This window comes from Brassica oleracea, chromosome C6 (genome assembly GCF_000695525.1).
Source record: "Brassica oleracea var. oleracea cultivar TO1000 chromosome C6, BOL, whole genome shotgun sequence".
NCBI classification, from domain to species: Eukaryota; Viridiplantae; Streptophyta; class Magnoliopsida; order Brassicales; family Brassicaceae; genus Brassica; species Brassica oleracea.
In genome coordinates, this window is record NC_027753.1 from 27,672,260 (window position 1) to 27,693,674 (window position 21,415).

General features: G+C 38.5%; 6 protein-coding genes and 1 non-coding gene across 9 annotated transcripts; 4 read left to right on the top strand and 3 right to left on the bottom strand.

Annotated features, from left to right (window-relative positions):
* Nucleotides 1–1,005: 1,005 nt before the first annotated feature.
* TRNAD-GUC lies at nucleotides 1,006–1,077 on the bottom strand. Its single transcript has one exon. It is a non-coding gene; the product is annotated as a tRNA-Asp (tRNA).
* A 919-nt stretch (nucleotides 1,078–1,996) lies between these two features.
* LOC106296831 lies at nucleotides 1,997–2,880 on the bottom strand. The gene is made up of 2 exons (XM_013733058.1): nucleotides 2,381–2,880; nucleotides 1,997–2,303 (listed from the first exon to the last, which is right to left on the bottom strand). Exons 1-2 carry the CDS (start codon nucleotides 2,834–2,836, stop codon nucleotides 2,127–2,129), a joined length of 633 nt encoding a protein of 210 aa, XP_013588512.1. The 5' UTR covers nucleotides 2,837–2,880; the 3' UTR covers nucleotides 1,997–2,126.
* Nucleotides 2,881–3,621: 741 nt separating this feature from the next.
* On the bottom strand, nucleotides 3,622–5,256 carry LOC106297023 (UDP-glycosyltransferase 89B1). Its single transcript, XM_013733300.1, has one exon. It carries the CDS (start codon nucleotides 5,083–5,085, stop codon nucleotides 3,667–3,669), a length of 1,419 nt encoding a protein of 472 aa, XP_013588754.1. The 5' UTR covers nucleotides 5,086–5,256; the 3' UTR covers nucleotides 3,622–3,666.
* A 2,083-nt stretch (nucleotides 5,257–7,339) lies between these two features.
* LOC106298777 (formin-like protein 20) lies at nucleotides 7,340–8,288 on the top strand. Of its 2 annotated transcripts, none has more exons than XM_013734915.1 (3): nucleotides 7,340–7,708; nucleotides 7,745–7,853; nucleotides 7,947–8,288. In XM_013734915.1, the coding sequence occupies exons 1-3, from the start codon at nucleotides 7,495–7,497 to the stop codon at nucleotides 8,041–8,043; spliced, it is 420 nt and encodes a 139-aa protein (XP_013590369.1). In that variant the 5' UTR covers nucleotides 7,340–7,494; the 3' UTR covers nucleotides 8,044–8,288. The 2 variants fall into 2 exon arrangements, with proteins under 2 accessions (XP_013590369.1, XP_013590370.1); XM_013734916.1 differs by having other exon boundaries at nucleotides 7,955–8,288.
* Nucleotides 8,289–8,802: 514 nt separating this feature from the next.
* Nucleotides 8,803–14,698, top strand: LOC106297098 (kinesin-4-like). Its single transcript, XM_013733381.1, has 20 exons — nucleotides 8,803–8,925; nucleotides 9,590–9,880; nucleotides 9,964–10,091; nucleotides 10,175–10,258; nucleotides 10,340–10,417; nucleotides 10,494–10,586; nucleotides 10,696–10,725; nucleotides 10,793–10,963; nucleotides 11,038–11,568; nucleotides 11,638–11,719; nucleotides 11,810–11,905; nucleotides 12,009–12,188; nucleotides 12,309–12,415; nucleotides 12,510–12,688; nucleotides 12,773–12,937; nucleotides 13,026–13,279; nucleotides 13,363–13,526; nucleotides 13,744–14,063; nucleotides 14,149–14,267; nucleotides 14,373–14,698. Exons 2-20 carry the CDS (start codon nucleotides 9,658–9,660, stop codon nucleotides 14,429–14,431), a joined length of 3,063 nt encoding a protein of 1,020 aa, XP_013588835.1. The 5' UTR covers nucleotides 8,803–8,925; nucleotides 9,590–9,657; the 3' UTR covers nucleotides 14,432–14,698.
* A 594-nt stretch (nucleotides 14,699–15,292) lies between these two features.
* LOC106296652 (cleavage stimulating factor 64-like) lies at nucleotides 15,293–17,705 on the top strand. Of its 2 annotated transcripts, none has more exons than XM_013732835.1 (7): nucleotides 15,293–15,436; nucleotides 15,520–15,597; nucleotides 15,773–15,811; nucleotides 15,900–16,466; nucleotides 16,556–16,636; nucleotides 16,963–17,148; nucleotides 17,354–17,705. In XM_013732835.1, the coding sequence occupies exons 1-7, from the start codon at nucleotides 15,341–15,343 to the stop codon at nucleotides 17,477–17,479; spliced, it is 1,173 nt and encodes a 390-aa protein (XP_013588289.1). In that variant the 5' UTR covers nucleotides 15,293–15,340; the 3' UTR covers nucleotides 17,480–17,705. The 2 variants fall into 2 exon arrangements, with proteins under 2 accessions (XP_013588289.1, XP_013588290.1); XM_013732836.1 differs by having other exon boundaries at nucleotides 15,294–15,436; nucleotides 15,773–15,808.
* A 575-nt stretch (nucleotides 17,706–18,280) lies between these two features.
* Nucleotides 18,281–19,819, top strand: LOC106298405 (RNA polymerase II subunit A C-terminal domain phosphatase SSU72). The gene is made up of 4 exons (XM_013734520.1): nucleotides 18,281–18,582; nucleotides 18,752–18,897; nucleotides 19,216–19,334; nucleotides 19,491–19,819. Exons 1-4 carry the CDS (start codon nucleotides 18,368–18,370, stop codon nucleotides 19,590–19,592), a joined length of 582 nt encoding a protein of 193 aa, XP_013589974.1. The 5' UTR covers nucleotides 18,281–18,367; the 3' UTR covers nucleotides 19,593–19,819.
* Nucleotides 19,820–21,415: the final 1,596 nt, after the last annotated feature.

Below are 21,415 nucleotides of genomic sequence, written 5' to 3' on the forward strand. Positions count from 1 at the left end.
TTTTATTTATATGATTTTGTAATCATTTGTATTTTGTCATAAAAAAATTTTAAACCATGGATCGCAAAATTTGAATGTGAGACTTTTAACAGTTTTAGTAATTTATAGTCGTTTTTTAAAATTCAAAATATAACATATAAAGAAAAATATAAATTTTTATAATATGGTTATTGTGATTTTTTTAATTATTTTAATAGTTTAAAATTAAACAAATTTGATAGAAGATACATTATTTTTTTATCAGATCTTTATTATTCAAAATCATTAATTGTCATATATATTTTAGCCACATTAAGCAATTCCGTAATCTTTATTTAAAGAAATAATAAATGACATTAATAATGAATTTATGATTAGTTTAATAAAAAGTTTATTATATAATTAGATGGACCAACATATTTCTCTAATAGTTCTAAGAATGATGACACGCGGTTACGAAAATAAGTCGTAATGTTTCACAAATAATATATAGGGGATCACAAACCTAACCTTCTGACTGTCTCCAAAGGTTCTTATCATCTTGGCCATGGAATACGCACCATGGGAATCAGCTTTTAAGAGCATTCCTCTGGATATAACTTATAAGAAGCTCCATGCTCTTCATACCTGATTACCTGTCAAGTACCAACAAAAGAAAAAAAGACTTAAACCCGAGCAAGGAGAAGAAATTGTTTATGTGTGAGTGTGAGTCAAGATAACTATAGAACAATCCAATGAATTGCTTACTAAATCAAGACTTTGAGCGAGAGGTTTTAGGGAGCGAGAAAGGGAACTGACCTCCACCCTACATTGATTCATAGAATGTGAGAGGCGGAGAGGTTTCCAACCGGATATTCCCCGGAGGGTTTAAGAACGGAGCGGAAGTAACTTTGAAGCGGGTTGTGTTTGTCGGAATTTACTTTATCTGGGCTTCGGATGTGAATATAAGGAAGAAAGGGACTAAAAGTCTAAAACACTACAAACCTGAAAATTGATGGACTGAAAACAAAAAAAATACAAAAGTTACGCCGTTGCCGGGATCCGAACCCGGGTCACCCGCGTGACAGGCGGGAATACTTACCACTATACTACAACGACTTGGTTGAATGTTTTATTTTTATCATCATTTGTGAATAAAGTGGGAAACACTGAACGAGACACGAACATGAAGAAATAAAGTATTGCAACAAGAGTAACACATATCATCTGAGCAATAACAATACATTTCCACAGTCTCACACACACACCAAACCAATTGATTCCGACCTTTAATACTCAAAAGAACCACTACTTTCTCTCCAACAAAAGAAGAAAGAAACTTATTCTCCAAGCAAAATGGCTTCTTCTATTCTCTTTTCACTCTCTTAATCTCTTGATCCAGTCTTTCTACAACTGCTTCTCGCTCAAGTCCCAGGAACCACAGCTACTACACGTGCCTCCATTCTTCTTTCCTTGGCTCCGTGTGGTCCATTCGTGCAAGGCTTGTCCAGCTCCCCGCTAACCCTTGTTGTGACGGCTTAAACAAGATCTATAGCCATGAACCAACTTGTCTCTGTCTCTTGATCTACAGCTGCCAAGCTTTGCAACATTCCAGCCAATTCATCCTCTTGCTCCTCCTCCCCGGGTACATAATTTCCTCACAAAAAATAACTCTGGCTCAACAGGTTCTCAAGTCTCGCCAGGTGCAAAGAACAACTCTGTTGCGAATAAGCCACTTTCCCCCAAAGTTTTCACCATCTGCACCTAAACTAAACATAAAAGGCATAACATATCAACAAGAATTGCCACTGATCTCGTTTTACTTCATCAGCAAACCCAGTGGCTCAAGTAGCATCAAGACACACCAGCTTCATGGGGGCTAGGTTATGGTCTGAGATTCAGCTAATCATCCCAGCACTCGCAACGATCCTACCTGGATCTCTCCTCATCTGAAACTACCATCTTAATTACATTTTACTATAGATTTTTTTGCTATGTTTCTTAACGTTTACAGTTCTTGAAATGAAATCAAGAAAACAAAACAACTAAAAACACAACACTCTTATTTAATAATCGCTTTTTTTCGCTTTGATTCTGTAACATTATATGAACACAAGAAGCTCATGATCAACTTCGAATTATAGCTTTAACAAAACACTGAACTAAAACTACTCCAAACTAGGCGCGACTTCTGTCGGATTGGACTCAAACACATCTTCCGAGTTCGAACCCTCTGCTTCGTCAAGAAGGTCACGAGACTCCATCGCCTCCTTGTAAACAGGCGTCTCCTTGAAGTCCGTCGCACCTTCGTTATACGTCCCCGCCGCAATTCCACCGGAGATTAACTGTAACGACAATTTAAAACGTTACAACCGCTTTAAACGAAATTACAATCTCGAGAATTCGAGCGGTTGAAATATACCGCGAAAACGATGCCGAAAGCCCACAAGTACTGAACGAAGAAACCTAAACCATCCCACTGAGGACCTTCGAATGGATCAGGTTCAAGCCCGGGAAGATCCTTTATCGAGAACTTGGGAGCGTCTTTGGGATCGCCTCTGAAGCGTGTATTCACCGCAAACCTATCTTCGTCGTCGGCAAATTCGATCTGAGACGGTGCTGTGTCGTCGTCGTTGATGCTTTCTTCCGGCTGTTCCTTGGTTGTTGTTGTCGGGACGAGGGTTCGGCGCTTTTTGCTGTCGAACCGACCGGTTTGGGAGGAGGCTTTTTTGGAGGCGGAGACCACGTGAAGACGAGTTCTTGATGGATAAGGGAAGTTTATGAGTTTGAAGGTGGAGAAGGGATTACGGTAAGAATCGGTGAGGTCTATGGAGTGGAGCCTAGAGACTCCGCCACCGCTGCTCACGGTGAGAGTCATTTATTTTTGTTGTGTGGATGTGTGATAGAGGGAAGGGAATGTTAAGAGAATCGAAGAAGATAAGGAAACGAACAACGTCATTCTTTTTCGGGTCGAATTATACTTGACCCGACACGATCAACCCCCGTCCAGTTTGACCCACTTCTTTTAGCTATTCAAATTTTTGGATTTCAAGTTTAGTTTTCATTTGAGTTTCATATGTTGGGATTGGGTTCGATTAATGATACTTTTATAATTAAAAGTAAAATTTATAATTTTTCTAACCAAAATTATTATAGGGTTTGTTAAAGTATTTAAAATTTGGATACTTTTTGTTTCAAAATAAATATAAAACTGACTATTCAATGTAATTAATTAGGTTTATAATACTCATTCACGGGTACTAATTCAATCAAACAATTTTGAAAATTTTAAGTTTTTTTCCATATCTGTTTAAAATTTTAAAAATATATGATGTTGAAATATTATTCTAAAATTTAACTCAGATAGTTTTACATCTCTAATAATATATAAATTTGGATTTTAACTTAATTTTTTAAAAAATATTAATATTATATTCAGAAATGCAAGATATGAGAATACATATATTTAACTGGCGTGTATAAGACTGTTTGAGAAAATGGCCAGTGGGTGTTACGGTTTTTTTTGGTTATAGGTTCCAATTTTCCTTTTATTATCATCTTACGACAATTAAACAGAGTACACTTCGACAAAAAAAAAAAAAAAAAAAAAAAAAAAAATATTAAAAAAAAAATTTCTTGTTTTTTTTTCTCCCAAAAAAAAAAAAAAAAAAAAAAAAAAAAAAACAGAGTACACTCTCATAGATTGCATCATTTCTTTTGTCCTAAGCTAACGATTTGTTCGATGAATCCATCCATATCCTTAACCGAGCTTCCACGTTCTTGGTTAACGATCGCATCCAACGCTGCTTCCCTCAGCTTCATGGCTCGTATCCTCTGCGTTTGCTTCCCGGGGACGGAATCAACAAAAACTCTAGCTAACTCCACCGGGTCAGGCACTGTGTCTGGTCCTTCACAGGCACGAACGCCCACTTTCAACTCGTCCACCACCAGAGTCGCGTCTGTATACTGGTCCGCTCGCATCGGCCACGTCAGCATCAGAACGCCGGCGACAACCGCCTCCACCACTGAGTTCCAACCGCAATGCGTTAGAAACGCTCCCACGGCTCTGTGCTGTAGGACAGCCACTTGTGGGGCCCATCCTCTGATCACCAGACCCCTCCCAGCCACACGATCTTCAAAACCATCCAGGATGTTGCCACGTGACGAATCTCTCTCCACGGGCTCCTTGACGGCCCAAACGAAATGCACGCCGCTTTTCTCAAGCGCAGAAGCGAGAGCGAGAGTCTGCTCTTCAGTCAACAGAACTTGACTTCCGAAGCACACATAAACCACGTTGTTATCCGCACGTGCGTCTAGCCACGACATCATGTGATCGACAGAAACTGATGTCCGACCACCACGATCACCCTGGGACACCGGAAGAACTGGGCCTACGGCCCATACACGATCATGGCCCATCTCTTTCTTCAGGTGTGCGAGGTAAACACTTTCCATGTCGGCGAAAGAGTTCACGACGAGTCCCCAACTCGCCGCGTTGTCTCTGAACGAGTCTCTTATGAACTCCCAAGCTTTGTCTCCATCAACATAGCTTAGGTAGATCGAAGAGATCTGAGACCAAGAGTATCTCCAAGAGTTCGGGATCTTGGTAAACTCGAGAATCTCATCATCGCCTCCGATGGTTGGCATCTCGATCCAAAGAGTGTTGAGGATGCAGCAAGTGACGGCGGCGGAAGGAGAGAACTCGACACGAGGGATCCCGAGGTGTTGAGTCCATCCTAGGAAGAAGTCAGAGACGATGGCTACAGGAGGAGAAGGGTGAGTCGTGATCCAAGAGAGAAGCGGCGCGTGGAGACCACCGAGCGCGTGGATCATGGTGGGGAAGCCGGAAGGAGGTAGGTCTTGGACGTTTTCGATGCCGGAGGGGATTGAAGGGTGAGAGGGGAAAGGGAGGGTGAGAGCTTCGATGTTGAGACCGGCGGAGAGGAGAGGAGAGAGGAAAGGAAGGTTCTTTGGAGTGACTAAGACGGTGATTTTTAAGGCGGAGCCGCCGCGGATAGCGAGACGGTGGGTGAGGTCGAAGAGGGGAATCATGTGACCTTGTGCCGGAAATGGGAAGATCAAGACATGCGTTCTTGTCGGAATGATGTTTTCTGCGTTGACTGTCATAACGATCTTTTTCTTTTTTTCTTGTCGGAATGTTGATGAAGCCAAAGAGAACACAGAGAGTGATTTAAATAGATGCGTTACCCAATGTTGCTCATACACATGGAGAAAATGCTTACGACTCTGTTTGAGAGTACCGTGTGGTCTTTCACTTAATCTAGCATCAGATGACACTGGAAATGAGCTTAATTGGGAATGAACTGATCGAAAAAAATTTTACGTAACGTCTCTTACATCAGTTACTTATTGTAGGAAAATGGGTTATAGCTTCTGATAGGTACACGTCCTGAAACATAAACGTTTGGTATATTAACTTTAAAAAAGCAGAACATTTGGTAAAGGTGGTTGAGTTAGGTACTAATTAGTACTTACCAATAAAAGCGTGTGTGTATTAGTAATCAAAAAAAAAAAAAAAAAAAAACTGTTTATGTTCCTTTGGTTATTTTTTCTATTTGTCAGGTACGGAAGATTTAACTTAGTTTTCCTGTAAGGCAAATTTCCACTATTTTCCATTCATCCAGCCAAGTTTCCAGACTGAAAAGACTTATTCGTAAATCAAATACCTCAAGAAGTAGAGAACAAGAAACGAATACGCACAGGAACTTCAGTATATGCACTGTTTTAAGCTTTAGTTAATGTTGGACATGAGTAGTTGCTTGACCACCAGTTGCAAGCTGTAGTTCGTCTTGGCTCTATTCATTGGTTTGTGATGCACTGAAAAACGGGAAATTTATTTACTTGGGACTAAACTGATATAACAGGAGAGAAATAAGTGATCTTATCAGTTCATCAGATGAACAGAAAAGGCAATCAGAGCAACCAAGCATTTTGACGAATTTCCAATTACCTAAATGCATAATGGTGTTTCTGTATGAACTCTCCTTTGTATCAAGTTCAGACTGACCAGAAATTTCCCTGGATCATGGAGTTGTGTATCCAACTGTCCAGAATGAAAAAAAAAAGAATAAATAGAGTTCACTTCACCTTCTGCACACTTTACCAGAGGGAGGGTGTTCCCTCTCAACAGTTCAAATGGCTAGATTCCTAACTTCCAAGTTCCAACCACACACAAAATAAACCTAAATGGAAATATGTATGAACTTACTGTTTCTCTTTCAAGAATAAAGAAAAACCATCACTTTCTTCTTGGCCAGAAAAAAAAAAACCCATCACTTTTAGAAATTCAAAAAATTAGCACCGAACTGTAGACAACATTGTGTCGTTTTGACTCATACATACCTTGTGAACACCTCGAAATCCCCTATTCTTAAGAAGACCATCTAGATCATCAAAGCGATCAACTTCCTGCAGTGAGATTGAATGAAAAAAACATGATAATGGAGCCAGACAAACGTCTCCTTCTACACACATACACAGTTAGATATAACTAGAATTAAAAGAAGTTCGTCAGCATAGTGTAGCGCTAGTCCGTTACCCTGTTTCTTCATTAATAAAAAGAAGCCATTTTAACCATGATAGTAATCCTCAAATGAACCATAACATAACCAAGCAAGCATTCAATAAGAGACAAAAATAGCATGTTGTAATACTAAGACTGTAACCAAGATAGAATAAACCTCGGAACTTGCTTGAAGACATAAGATGCTAGGATTATAGCGACTAATCTCCTTGCATATGAGGTGCTTCCGTCTATTCCACTCTAAGTGTTGCGGCGGAATATTTGTAATATAAGTCCATGTTGTTCGACGCATTGTCAACTCTAAGTACACTGTACGAACAAAAAGTAGTTTATCTGAGAAATGAACAAAGATTTTTCTTCAGACGCAAGTAAAGATAGAGATTACAGATTACACAAGAAAATGGTGTGAGTTTTAGCCTAGGGTGGTTTGGGATCCCAGTATATGCTTTGTTGAGCCTTTCACCATTCTTTTGGTTGGGAGTTTAAATTACTTACTTATTTGCTCACCCAAACGGCCGAACCAGTTATCTTAATGTTATCTTGGTACGCTACCGGTTTAGTTTGGATATTACTACACGGTGTATACCAATCAGAGCCTGTATTTTTTCCTTTTCTAAACTTCAGGCTCAAGAAATGTTTTTTTAATAAAGTTTCAAGAAATGTTTCCGAGTTCATTTTTGATCGAGTAAATAATAGATGTTGGAAAATATATCATCAAGACACACACGTTGACGTTGTTTCAAACAGTCTTTTTCTCCAAAGTCAACTGCGTTTTTTCAGAAGTCTCTGTGACTTGAGGTTCTCTCTTGTACTTTTGGGAAAAATTTCATCCTATTCTCTAGTTTATATGAAGATCGTTCATCCAAACTGGTGAAGATCAGAGCAATCAAGAATCATCTTTTGATTCTGTTTTGGTCATCTCAATCGTATGTTTTGGTAAGTTCGTGATCCCAAGTTGTTGTTCCGACAGTTCTTGACATCTTGTACACAAAATGTGTGGCACATCACCACCTCCACCTCCTCCTCTTCCCCCTCCACCCCTGCCGATGCGTGGAAGAGGAGTCTCACTGTCACCACCTCACCTTCCTCCGAAGCATGGAAGCGGTGGGACTGATCCTCCTCCTCCTCCTCCTCTATATGGAAGAGCACCACCACCTCCACTTTATCTGAATAGTAAAAGAGCCGTACCAACTGTTCTGCCTCCGGGTGATGGTGCTCCTCCCTACACAGTTTATCCTAAAGGTGTAGGGAGATGCCATGGTCTTGCACTTCCTCGTTCGAGAGTTTCTTATGTGATGAAATTAGCAAGTGCCTTATGGAACGACGAACAGAGACGTAAAAAAGGACAATTGTACTAATCTAACTTGATTTTTTGGGTTTAAAATATTTAAATTAAATGTTACTCTCTCTCGTTTATTAACTAATTCATCTTGTTTTCTCCTAGCGAACCAGGACCTCTTGCATCAGAAATAGAGACACTTTTGCTTCCAAAAGTGAAGAAGCCGGTTAATAACTCCGGATATGAACAAGGTATGCTATGATTTGCCAAGAATATGAGTGCCTCCCGCATACTTTGTAAAATTTATAAATGCTGTAATAATAAGAGGGTCTGTATATATGAGCCCCCATTGCATGTATTTATGCATTTGCGATTCAATATTTTATGCAAGTCCTTCAGAACATGTGTGTAGCTATCCTCTAGGATGCTGCTTTTGTTTTGACAAGAAGTTGTAGTTCAGACGCTTCAAATGTTGTTCAGTGATATGACTGTGGAATCATTGGGTTTTATGACATTAAACTGCTAACTGAATGGTGATATGGCCATATGGAATCAACCTCAGTTTCGAAACAATAAGATCAATATATTTGTCGCCACGATTTTGTTTGTTAATCTATGGTTTTAATTATACAGTACCGTATTCTCTTTAATATTGTGCAGATAGAAGATATAAACACTAGAGCTACAACCCGAACGTTATAAAATATTAGCCAGAACTCGACGTGGTATGGTGTCTAAACACACACATATTAAATGCGTCCTTTGGTCGTTATTCCACAAGACCATATTATATAAACTAACCGTTAAATAAAATATTACTATTTCTGTTAACCTTCTTTATAATTGATTTTCCTCCAATTTTAGCCAAGATTTGTCATAAAATTGTAACTTTTTCCCTACGTTCGCGCTCCCTCCCTCTGTACACGAACCTAAATAAAGTACAAAACAACAAAAAATCTTTAATTTTGGTTTGTAATTGTAATTATCAAAAAAGTAATTAATCTAGTTTTTATTACCACTAATCAAATCAACCAACATTCCCATCACGTCTCATTCCTCCGTCTCATTGTTTTCTCTCAGGTTGGACTTTCTCCACGCGTGCGTCCGAAGTTTTCACCAGAAAACTTCGCCTGGATTTTTCTAGGTAAGCAGACAAATGATCGCTTTCATTAATCCTCCTCGTATCTTCATTGCCATGATATTTTGCTGATCACGACTTTAATTATCAACCATGTTTTGACTTCTTCCATTGGCTATTTTTTTTTCTCTTTTGTTCCACCAAAGTGATCATCTATCTCCCCATCTCCTGGTAGTTTTGTTTGTAAAATGTTATGTTCTCGTTAGCTTTGTCTCTTCATATCTTTATAATTGCGATTCTAAAAGGTTATGTTTGTCTCTAACATGGTTATCTCCTGGTAATTTTGTCTGCAAAACGTTATGTTTTATTCTTGCTAGCATTCTCGGAAGTTTCCAGTAGTTGAACATGTTCTTATTAGGTTTGTCTCTCCATATCTTTACTGCCTTTCTAAAAGGTTAGCTAGGTTTTTTCATGATCAGTCTGGACAAAGTGTAATGAAACATTTACAAATTGTAAAAGAAAATATGTTCAATTTATTTTGAATGGTTAGCTAGGTTTTTCCTAAATCGCACGATCGGCTATGGGTTTATCTCTAAAAGGTTATCTCCTGTTAGCTTTCTGGTGCCATTTGATCCTGTTCTAATTTTTCTTATTATATTATATGGATATAATTTATAGAATCTAATCATCAAGTCTTTTTTTTTTTTTTGTTGAATCAATCATGTCTCAGGAGTTGAATGATCCAGTTTTGGGTTTATCAAGTGTTTCCACAAGTTTGCTTACGAGGTCGACGCATAAATGAATCCTATGCGTGATCAATCAGGCAGCCCTTATGGAGATTCAACTCCTCGTAGTCCATTTTCTCCCTACTCCGGAGATGAAAGGCATAGAAACCTTGCAGATTCGAAAAGAGATACAACGACTCCTCGTAGTCCTTTCTCTCCATTTTCTCCATTATCTGGAGATGAAAGGCACAAAACTCTCGCAGAATCCAAATTCCAGCAAGCCCTCCCCTGTTCTGGTACATGTGTTGTAGTTACTAATGTCTGCCTGTGTTTGTCTATGTATAATCTTCTTGTTTACTGATTCTTTAAAGCCTTGTAGATCCATCATCCCCTGGATCAATGCATCATGGTGGACACAAGTTTCATGAGGTTTTCCAAATGAAACAAGGGCGTTATGATCTTCAAGCTTCAAAGATTTCTGAAATGATGAAATCAAGTAGCTTAGATGTACTTCTACTACCTCATCCAACATTTCCATACAATTAGTTTATTCTCTTTTTACAATGTTCTTTGGCTTATGTTTGATGCAGAATGCACCAACACAGTCACTACTAAGCGTTGTGAATGGGATTCTAGATGAAAGTATTGAAAGAAAGAATGGTGAAATCCCTCAGGTATTTTGAAGTCTAGCTATTAAGATCATACTGTGATTTACCGCTTGGGAAAGTTTTTGACAAAAGCTAACTAATGATCAGCGAGTGGCATGCCTTTTGAGAAAAGTTGTGCAAGAGATTGAGAGACGCATATCAACTCAAGCTGAGCATCTAAGAACGGTATGGTTTTTGTTTTATTGAAGAATATGTTTTCAGTTTCTAGTTTTGCTGAGTATATTTTTTTTTTCTGGTGCAGCAAAACAATATTTTCAAAACTCGAGAGGAGAAGTACCAGTCAAGGATCAACGTCCTAGAAGCCTTAGCATCAGGAACTGGTAAAGATAGTGAGGTATGTATCAATTTTTAACCAGTTTGGCCTCTAAGAGACTGTTTCCTGAATATCTTACCACATAGTGTGTTACATTCTCTCCTCTGCTGATGAACTGATTCTATGACAGATTGCTACACAACAGCTTAGACAAATTAAGGTAACATTATACTTTAGTAATAGTAGTATCTCTACATGTCTTTGACTTGATGTGCACTGTATGATAGACAGAGAAGTCAACCTGGGAAGAAAAGAAGAAGAACGGAGAAGAGGATATGCTTAAGCTGCTCAAAGAAAATTGTCAATACGACCTTGAAATCTCTGCGTTGAGGCAAGAGCTGGAGACAACTAAACGAGAATATAAACAACAATGCACGCAAATGGAAAGCCAAACCATGGTCAGTACGTTATTTTCTAAGTCAGGATGTTATCTTTTACTGTCCTGACATGAAGTTACTTTCAAATGAGATAGACAGAAAAGACAAAGTGGGAAGAACAGTGGAAGAACGAAGAGGAGGATATGGCCAAGTTATCAAAAGAAAACGATCAGTTCAACCTAGAAGTTTCAGCTTTAAGGAAAGAACTGGAGAAAACTAAGAAAGCATATGAACAGCAGTGCTCGCAAATGAAAAGCCAAACGATGCAAGCAACTACAGGACTTGAGATTAGGCTGAAGGAACTTGAGCAAGAGCGGAAAGAGGCAAACACTGTAAAAACTTCCCTTGAGGAAAGAGTCAACGAGCTCGAGAAGATGGGAGAAGAAGCACATACTGCTAAAGAAGCTCTTGAGGAAAAGATAAAAGAGCTTCACGAAATGGAGAATGAAACAAAAAGTGTTAATACAAGTCTTGAAGGAAAGATTCAAGAGCTTGAAGAGAATCTTGTAACTTGGAAGAATAAAGTCAAAAAAATGGATGAAATATCTGAGTCCAAACAACAAAGTTGGAGTCAGAAAGAAGTTTCCTATAAAAGGTTTATTGATTACCAGTCTCAGACACTAGAGGTATATATATGTTTAGAGCAACTGTTTTCTATAATCTATCTATAGTTGGCTAATTGTGCTGAATCGCAGGAGTTGAGGTTCTATTCAAGTTCCATCAAGCAAGAAATTCTGAAGGTTCAAGAGAACTATACAGAACAGTTCAGCCAATTAGGTAAGGGAATTTTCTAATAGATGCCAGATTTTTCATGACCTTGTAACTTTTTTTTTTGTAGTTTTGATCAATCAGTATATGTCTCTTCAGGAAATAAACTGATTGAACTTAGCAATGCTGCCGAAAACTATCACGCTGTACTGACCGAAAACCGTAAGCTTTTCAATGAGCTTCAAGAGCTTAAAGGTATTAAGACGATCAAGCTAGAATCTCTCTTTTTAACCTTTGTTCAGATATGTAAATTTTCAAAATTTATGCAGCCTATAAGTTGTATACTTGTGACTTGCAGGAAACATCCGAGTGTTTTGCCGGGTGAGGCCTTTCCTTCCTGGACAAGGTGCACCAAACACTGTGGTCGAGTATGTTGGTGAGGATGGAGAACTAGTAGTTACCAATCCCACTAGGCCAGGGAAAGACGGTCTTCGAAAGTTTAGGTTCAATAAAGTTTATAGTCCAGATGCTACTCAAGGTGTCATTCTTTTCTATTTTGCTAAACATTTCTTCCATTATCATTTATGTTATGGATGTTACATTGGACGCATCAAAGTATATTAATCAAAAGTTCATTTTTTATGTTGGATTCTTGCAGCTGAGGTCTTCACAGATATAAAACCTCTGGTTCGGTCTGTGCTTGATGGTTTCAATGTTTGTATCTTCGCATATGGACAGACAGGATCAGGGAAAACTTATACAATGGTATGTATGTTTTCATTGTTAATTTATTAAATGAAATGTTCTTTCTAAGTGGCCCAAGCAAATCATTCTTGTACCTTCCTTCTTGATCTTTCAGACTGGTCCAGATGGAGCAAGTGAAGAGGACTGGGGAGTTAACTATCGTGCACTCAACGATCTCTTTAAAATATCTCAATCTAGAAAGGGAAACATAAACTATGAAGTTGGAGTGCAAATGGTTGAGATATACAATGAACAAGTGCTGGATTTGCTCTCTGATGACAGTTCTCAAAAGAAATATCCTTTTTGTTTCAACTTCTTGTTCTTATACTCTCTTTCTTTCTTTACTAGTTGTTTTAGGTTTACCTTGACCTTGCACACACTAGGGATCTTGTCTACAACTTCACAAAATGGTTTAGCTGTGCCTGATGCACGCATGTATCCCGTGAAATCAACCTCAGATGTGATTACATTGATGGACATTGGACTACAAAATCGTTCTGTTGGTGCTACTGCCATGAATGAACGAAGTAGTCGCTCTCACAGGTTATTACTTCATATTTGATCTCCATGAAACAAAACATGTGTGTTTTTAACAGGTCCTTAACACTGAAATATATGGTTTCTGATGCAGCATTGTCACTGTTCACGTATGTGGTAAAGATATGAAGACCGGTTCTGTGTTATATGGAAATCTTCATTTGGTGGATCTGGCTGGAAGTGAGAGAGTAGATCGTTCTGAAGTTAAAGGAGACAGACTTAGAGAAGCACAACATATAAACAAATCGCTCTCATCTCTTGGAGATGTGATATTCTCTTTGGCTTCAAAGAGTTCTCATATACCATACAGAAACAGCAAGCTAACACAATTACTCCAAAGCTCTCTTGGTTAGTATTGATGCTCTAGTTTCTGAATTTAACTGATCTAATCATAAACATAACATTGTATACTTGGTGATGTTGGAGTATAGGAGGACAAGCAAAGACCCTAATGTTTGTGCAACTCAATCCTGATGCTATTTCATATTCAGAGTCCATGAGTACATTAAAATTCGCAGAACGTGTCTCTGGAGTTGAACTTGGTGCTGCAAAGAGCAGTAAAGATGGTAAAGATGTTCGAGACCTAATGGAACAGGTAAGGTGGAGACTTGTGATCTTTTTTCCGTCCTGAATTTTTGGAGGCTGTACAAAATTAGCAGAGATTTTAGTTTAACAAAATTGGGAGCTTATGTTTATTATACATTACCTCTTAAAATTTTAGACGCCATAAGCCAATGTGTTTCATTTGGTTATGCTTAGAACCGGTTCTTGTTACCATTCACAATTACATGAATTATTTGTTTTGTTTACAGTTAGCGTCGCTTAAGGACACAATAGCAAGGAAAGATGAAGAGATAGAGAGGCTTCATTCGGCAAAGGACATTCATCATCCTCATAGACCTCAGAAACCAATGGTGAGGATAAAGAGCTTAGGACAAACCGATGACATAAACTCAGAAACTGGAGAATATTCATCACACTCAAGACACGCAGTTACTGACGGCGAGAGTTTAGCCTCCTCCGTCGAAGCAGAGTCTGAGGAGAGATTGAGCGAAGTGACATCTGATGCTGCCTCTAACGGAACTCAAGGATCACCTGATGTTGCTAAGAGACCACCCAAGATTTCAGACAGGTTAAGACTCAAACTTATGACATGTTGTGGTTCCTAAGAGATTGTTTTCTTGTGTCTTACGTTCTAATGGTACATGAAATTACAGAGCAAAGTCAACGACTTCAAGGTCCTCGGCTGTAACACGACCACTTGATAAGCTTCGGAAAGTAGCTACAAGAACAACATCGACCGTTTCTAAGGTTGCATCGGGCTTGACGTCATCGAGTAAGCAAAACTGAGAACCTATACATAAGTATTAATTTTTGTGTTTAGTTTTCTAATTTTGAGATTAATTGCAACGAACTTTTGTTTAATTGATATGATTTCTAGGCAGCAAGAAGACAAGCAACGCTTCTAGTTTGTCAAAATCTTCTAAACGGTGGGCGTAATTGACGCTTTAACTCCTAGCCGTAGCCGACCGACATTCCTTACACGCAACACTGCATATACCACTCTTTTTTGGTTCGGAAAACCTTACGTACGGTTTTTCATTTTCCTTTAATATATGGGTTCGACTGGGACTATAAAGTACAAACTATACCAATATTTTATGTGATTTACGTATCAAATATTGTAAATACATACATCTTAGACCATGTTTATCCATGGATCCTAAGTGGGTTTTTAAGCAAAATAACCTATTTTATTATTTCACAGATTTTTTTTTTTTGTAAACCAAAGAAAAATAGCTTATCACATTTTTCAGGGTACTACGTACGTACTGGTAATTTCATGCATGTGGTTATATAATTGAAATATATAAATTTAGCGATATTGCGTTCTTTCACCTATTCAATGTTATATATTAATTTATTATTATTTTGTAATATCACCAAACGTAACTGATAAAATTATAGAGTCAATTAGCTAAAAAATCACAAAAAGTTGAAAATTATGTAAATACACAGATGTGACAAGTTGTGTGTCTATGAACAAATATACTATGGTGTGTGATTCAGGGTATTGAGTTAATTATGGAAAAAAATTGTGTATATGGGATGCAATTTCACTGAATTATATCTGAAGTATGAAACATGTAACTTGGTTTTCTTCCTTCCATTAAAAAGTCACTCAAACTCAAATTGCAATACTCAAAATTGAAAATTCAATTCCTGTAAATTACAATATCTAATAACAGCTCTAAAGGAATTGATCATGGGCCGATCCTAAACGAATAAAGCAAATCTGTATAAGCCCCTAATGTGCGAGGCCCAAGTTTGTTTTCACGTACTGTTGCTGTCAAAGCGCACCCGGGAATAATACTCAAGTTGTCACGGTTGCGAGTACCGACGAAGACAATGGCGGGGAAGCAAATCGGCGCAGAGGGCGGTGTGCCAGAGAATCTCGCCGGAATGACCAAAAGCCAGCTTTACGATATCATGTCTCAGATGAAGGTTGTCTTCTCTCTACTCCTCGATTATTGGCTACAACACTTGCTCGAATCTTGTTTTGTGATTGATTGAATCTGATGACGCAGACGCTGATCGATCAAAACCACGAGCAAGCGAGAGAGATTCTGATCCGGAACCCTCTTTTGACCAAGGCTCTTTTCCAGGTGAGCTTCTTACTCGATTGTACTGCTTTGATTAAATGTTTTAAGTTAAAAAATTAGGGTTTGTGATTTTGTGACATGAACAACGTGTTGACACTAAAAATCATCTACATGTAGATTTACAAAAATTAGGGTTTTTGGGATGTTGTATATGATGTTATATGTTGGTGAATGTCAGGCACAGATCATGCTTGGTATGGTTCAGCCTCCTCAGGTGGTATTTGCTTGAATCCCTTCAAAGAAAAAATTGCTTTTAAGTCAATTCATTTTCATGCGCTTTTTAATTAACAACTCTGTTCATCTAGGTTCCAAAAGTGGATCCTCTAGTCGCGGCACAGCCTCAACAGTCCCGTCAATCGATCCCGACAAAGCCAAACGTTAACGCTCATGTTTCATCTGTTCAAGGCGGAGAGCCAGCAGCTACAATGCAACCACAAGCACCTATTAGAAAACATCCAATGCAACAACAACAGCCAATGCCTATGCCTATGCCTCTGCCTCCTCCACCTTCTGTCTCTGCAACCAGTAATGCTCCATCACAGCCTCGTTTTTCCCTTCCCCAGCGTCATGGACATTTGAATCCTGCTGGCAGTTCTTTGTCCCATCCACAGTCTTCTCAAGTTCAAAACGCGCCTCCTCTAGCTCCCCATCATCCAACATCCCAACAACCTCAGTTTCATCATCTTGATATACCAGCCTCCTCTACTCAGTTGCAACAACAGCAGCCAATGCACTCTGTTGGGGGTTCTCATTTAGCTCAACAACAGCCTAGACCATATCATCATCAGTTTGGACCATCCCAGCCTGGTCCCAACGCTGCGTTTCAACACCATGGCGCACCTCCTCAGCATCATTCTCAACCCATGTTTCATGTGAGTTTTATTGAGTAGCTTATTATCCGTTTTCTTTTGTTTCATGGTTTTGACTGACTAAAGCTTTGTTTATTTGAACCAATTCATAGTCAGGCAACAGACCCCCGGCTTCTGGTGGACCGCAGTTCCCTCAGGGACAGCCACATCTGCCTAGTCAGCCACCATATCAGGTACTCTATACTCTTACTCTCTTATACCTTTAGGCAGTATGTTTGGTTGTTTTGCAGATTGATTATGCAATTTATCTTTGTGCTCCTTCAGTGAGTAGGATTCACCCTTTAATAAGTATTCTTTCCGACATTTTTCATTGTTCTTAATCAGATATGGGAAATTTCCAGCAATAATTCTTCTCATCTTTGTTCTTCGTCATCTAGTTTCTAATTTTCTGCTTCTGTTTGCGTAAAATCCTGTTCTCGCTTAAAACAATAATTAACCTGAATAAAAATTGTGCAGGTTTTAGTTATGCTTTTGAATCTAACTGCTTGTATTCTTCCAGGGTGGAGGACAATTTCGTGGGGACTACAATAATAACCAATTGGGAGGTCCGATGGCTGCAGAGAGAGGTCCTTGGATGGCTAGCCAACCAGAGAGCTCAAACATTACTCATCTCCCAGGATTAGGACCGGCTCCTCCACCAAGCCAAGTTGGGCCTGGAGGCGGACCACCACCTCGCCCTGCACCGGTAATTGACCTTCTCATATTGCAACTGAAAGAACCAGCCATTGATCCGATAATATATCATGTCCATGGTTGTGTGGTTCTGTCATTTTAACATTCCGTTTCCAGTAGTTTGCGTCCTTAGCCGGAGTTCTAAATGACTTTTGAGCAAAAAGAGGCTTGTGTTCATTTGTTAATGATTATTGTCTGTTTTCTTTTTTCTTGTGCAGATATCTGCAGATATGGAGAAGGCATTGCTTCAACAGGTGATGAGTCTGACCCCAGAGCAGATCAATTTACTGCCACCAGAACAGAGAAATCAAGTCCTTCAGCTCCAACAGATTCTCCGACAGTGAAGCTCATTGATAGAAATCACTTGGTCTCCATTAGCAGAGACGGCTTTTGGTTTGAATGTAAGGTCCGAGACAAGTTTGAGATGATTTGTCATTGTGTTGAAAAAAGAAGTAATTAATTGTACTTTTTTAAGTTCAAGTATCATTTAATACTTTGCTCATAGGCCCCCAGGAAAATGATGTGTTCTCTCACTTCTGACTTTAAAAGTTTCGTTCTTGTTTATGGTTATGATCAGTCTTTCAAGTCCTAACACTGCCTGCGGAAATGAACCGAACTCGCCAAACCCAACCGATTTCTTTTTGTTTACGCTTCAAATTCGGTTCAGTTTAGTTTTTTTTTTTTTTTTTTTTCAGTTCAATCTAGTTAGTTTTAATTTTGTTCTAGTTCGGTTACAAAAATATAATTCATAAATATAAAAATATAATCATTTGACACAAAATTATTAACTTCCTCATATTTTGAATGTAGCCAAACATCACAATAAAAATATAAAAGATGTAATCCAATTAATTTATACCGAAATTATATTCAAATTTCAACCCAATTTTTTAAATAGTTATAATCGAATCAACCTTATAAAATCTGGATTCAATTCAGTAGAATTTCCAAACAAATCAATGATTGTTAAACGGTTAAACCAAACCGAACAGTCGGTAAGATTTTGTACAGACTTAAACTTAGTAAACCAATTCGCAGGCCTGACTGTGGTTTAACGTTGGCAGTCAAAAACACACTAACAGACATGTTTAAAAAGCCCGGCCCAGGCCCAACCAAATTCAATAACATAACATTTACCTCTGAAATCGACAACTCGTAAACTGCTCCGGCCACCAACGCCATCAGTCGCCGGGGAACCCAATCGCAGATTCGCTCGTCGCGGCGTCTTCGCCATGAGGTTCCGGTACGCCATGGTCTGCTCCTCGAATCAGAACCGGAGCATGGAGGCTCACTTCCTCCTCAAGAGGCAAGGTCTCGACGTAGCTTCGTACGGGACAGGGTCTCACGTGAAACTACCTGGACCATCCGCCAGAGAGCCTAACGTCTACGACTTCGGAACTCCGTACAAGCAGATGTTCGATGAACTCAGGCGCAAGGATCCTGAGCTGTATCCTATCTTGATTTGTTCCTTAAGCTTCGAATCCCTAATTGCTGTGATAATCTCAGAGATGCTTTGTTTTTTTTTTTGTTTTTTTTGTAGTTAGAACATTGTTTAGTGAACTGTTTGAGCCTTTGTAAGCTTGAGGTTTTGGTAACAACCTTGACGGTTTATTCAGTTACAAGAGGAATGGGATCTTGCAGATGCTTAAGAGGAACCTAAACGTGAAGCTTGCTCCTCAGAGATGGCAAGATAATGCTGGTGATGGCGTGTTTGATGTTGTCATGACGTTTGAAGAAAAGGTTTTCGATTCTGTGCTTGAAGGTAATCAAGATTCTTCATCTCAGTCAGTTCTTGAACGGCAGTTGATATATAGTTGTTCCTCCTGCTTCTCCTATTTGAACAAGGTCGAAATGTTGTGGCTTTTTACCTAATCTATGCGCAGTGTTTTCCCAATAATCTTGTTATGTGGTGTTTTTAGCTCGAACTAGTTAGGTTTAAGATGTTTAAATATGAATTGTTGATGTTGATGAGCATCGAGCAGAAGTTGCTCTTGTGGAGATGAAAGTAATTATAACAGTCTTTGTGTGTGTCTTTACTATCTTGATCTCATCGATTTATTTGTTATTTACCAATCTGCAGATCTTAATAACAGAGAGCAGTCACTGATGAAAACCATACTTGTGATGAACTTGGAGGTTAAAGATAACCACGAGGAAGCAGCTATAGGTGGCCGTCTTGCCTCGGAACTCTGTCAAGAGGTCAGTAATCAAATAAAGAAATATATATATATCCATTCAATTGTTGTCAATTAGTCAGTTTTTTTCCATCACTCATGTAGTTGCAGCCTTTTGATAAAAGTTTATATTGGTGTGATACCTCCTGATATTAGATATATTATTGTTTGTGGGTTTTAGATTGAAGGGAATGAAACATGGGAAGATACAATAGATGACATTGTCGCTGGCTTTGAAAAACAGCAAAGGCGGAAACTTGTCTATAGCATCTCATTCTACTGAAGATACCATTGTCATCAGTTGCAGTTATCTGTCAATGTCAGCTTTTCTTTCCTCCTTAGATTATGTAGAATGCTGTTTTGTGGCCCGAACCTTGGCGATGGTTAATCGTTTTGGTATGCTTAAGGTTATATTGTCTTCCAAACACGTTCCTCTGTTTGTTTCTATTTACTTGAAAGCTGAAACAGAACCATGATGAGCAGATGCTACAAGAAAACAAATATGTTTTACTTTTTTTTGTTGAAATTTCAAGAAAAACGTAATATGAAAGTTACAAAATGGATAACAGATATGTGACACTACTTGTCCTTTGCCCCAGCAATAATTCTTTTTGTATTCAGATTCAACTTCCACATAAGAAACGTTTCTTTTAGTCCCCAACTATTTCGTCATCTTCACCAAAACAGCTAGAAAAAATCATTTTAGTAAAAGAAGCGGTTTGGTCCCTGATGATGATGAATGGGAATGGCAGAAGAATCGTTCTGTGGTGGAACCGGAGAACGTGATGCATTACATGACGGAGAGAGAACTCATGTGGCGAGCAACGAAGATTCAAGAAACGCCGTTGAGGACGACAGAGAAAGTGGCGTTTATGTTATTGACGAGAGGGAAGCTTCCTATGTTCGTTTATGTTGCTCAAAAAAAGGGAAGCTTCCTTGCTAAACTGTGGAGAGATTTTTCCAAGTCTATCTAAAATTACAAAACTTTGTTAATTTATTATGTATTTACAAACTAGACGAAATATTTCAAACATGACTTTACGATCAACAATTATATTTGTCTTATGACAATTCTCGTCCGTCTTTAAAAACTTCATGCCTAAAATTTCTATATATACAAATATTTGAAAAAATTATAAGCTTTTTTATTATTCTGTATAGTTTTTTTCTCCGAGAGTTCGAAACCTTGAACTTCATAAATTTTTAGTTAAACTACTAAACTAAAGAAACTTTAACAAAACCTTGTTCACATATTTTTATTATAATGTAGATACCAGGACCGAAGCATAACTAATCTTTAAAAAGGCAATACCAACCACTATTTTGATTTCGGATTTTCCGAGACCACATGACAATATTAAAGTCCCACATCGCGCAGTGACATAGTCCTTAGAAAATATATATTTTCTAATAAATGCTTGGATAATATTCCAATTTTGAACTAGAGCTTGTGGTACGTGTTAGGGTCATCAATAATATGATAATCATTATCAAAGCCTATAGTTTGCTCAACATATGATTTCTCACGTAAACAGTTTTCTACTTGTGTTACCTGTAAAAATAACTCATATTATTATGGTATTTTTGAGATGTTGGGTTTGGGCTGTTTCCTTTGAACCGTTTTCTACCTACATCTCGAGAGGGCCTATTAAAATCCCACATCGTGTGGTAACATGTTCCTTGGGCAATATATAAATATATGGACAATCCTCCATTCTTTAGCTAATTTTTGGGCGTGAGTTAAGTTCATCGCTAATATGGTATCATAGTCCATGGTAAAAACTCAGCATATGATTTCTCACATAAATAGTTTCCTACATGTTTAGCATGTACAAGTGGTTCATGTTGTTGTGGTATTCCGAGATGTTGGGCTTAGGATGTTTTCTATGGATCGTTTCCCACCCACATCTCGAGAGGGCTTTTAACATCTCACACTGTGGATGTCTAGTGCCCGTGGGCAATATACATGTAATGTGATAGTCCTTCACTCTTGAGCTATAGTTTTTGGGTGTTAATTAGGCACATCACTAATATGGTATTGGAGTCTAGGGTTTGACCCAGCATATGATTTCCTATTTCTACTTGTGTAGCATGTAAAAGTGGTCC

Coding starts and splice junctions, on each gene's coding strand:
- LOC106296831 (XM_013733058.1), bottom strand. CDS start 2,836: ATGACTCTCACCGTGAGCAGCGGTGGCGGAGTCTCTAGGCTCCACTCC. Junction 2,304..2,380: donor CTTTCGGCATCGTTTTCGCG/GTATATTTCAAC, acceptor TTGTCGTTACAG/TTAATCTCCGGTGGAATTGC.
- LOC106297023 (XM_013733300.1), bottom strand. CDS start 5,085: ATGACAGTCAACGCAGAAAACATCATTCCGACAAGAACGCATGTCTTG.
- LOC106298777 (XM_013734915.1), top strand. CDS start 7,495: ATGTGTGGCACATCACCACCTCCACCTCCTCCTCTTCCCCCTCCACCC. Junction 7,709..7,744: donor ACCAACTGTTCTGCCTCCGG/GTGATGGTGCTC, acceptor TTTATCCTAAAG/GTGTAGGGAGATGCCATGGT. Junction 7,854..7,946: donor AGACGTAAAAAAGGACAATT/GTACTAATCTAA, acceptor GTTTTCTCCTAG/CGAACCAGGACCTCTTGCAT.
- LOC106297098 (XM_013733381.1), top strand. CDS start 9,658: ATGAATCCTATGCGTGATCAATCAGGCAGCCCTTATGGAGATTCAACT. Junction 10,092..10,174: donor TGAAATCAAGTAGCTTAGAT/GTACTTCTACTA, acceptor TGTTTGATGCAG/AATGCACCAACACAGTCACT. Junction 10,587..10,695: donor GAACTGGTAAAGATAGTGAG/GTATGTATCAAT, acceptor ATTCTATGACAG/ATTGCTACACAACAGCTTAG.
- LOC106296652 (XM_013732835.1), top strand. CDS start 15,341: ATGGCGGGGAAGCAAATCGGCGCAGAGGGCGGTGTGCCAGAGAATCTC. Junction 15,437..15,519: donor ATATCATGTCTCAGATGAAG/GTTGTCTTCTCT, acceptor CTGATGACGCAG/ACGCTGATCGATCAAAACCA. Junction 15,812..15,899: donor TGGTTCAGCCTCCTCAGGTG/GTATTTGCTTGA, acceptor CTGTTCATCTAG/GTTCCAAAAGTGGATCCTCT.
- LOC106298405 (XM_013734520.1), top strand. CDS start 18,368: ATGAGGTTCCGGTACGCCATGGTCTGCTCCTCGAATCAGAACCGGAGC. Junction 18,898..19,215: donor TTTCGATTCTGTGCTTGAAG/GTAATCAAGATT, acceptor ACCAATCTGCAG/ATCTTAATAACAGAGAGCAG. Junction 19,335..19,490: donor CCTCGGAACTCTGTCAAGAG/GTCAGTAATCAA, acceptor TGTGGGTTTTAG/ATTGAAGGGAATGAAACATG.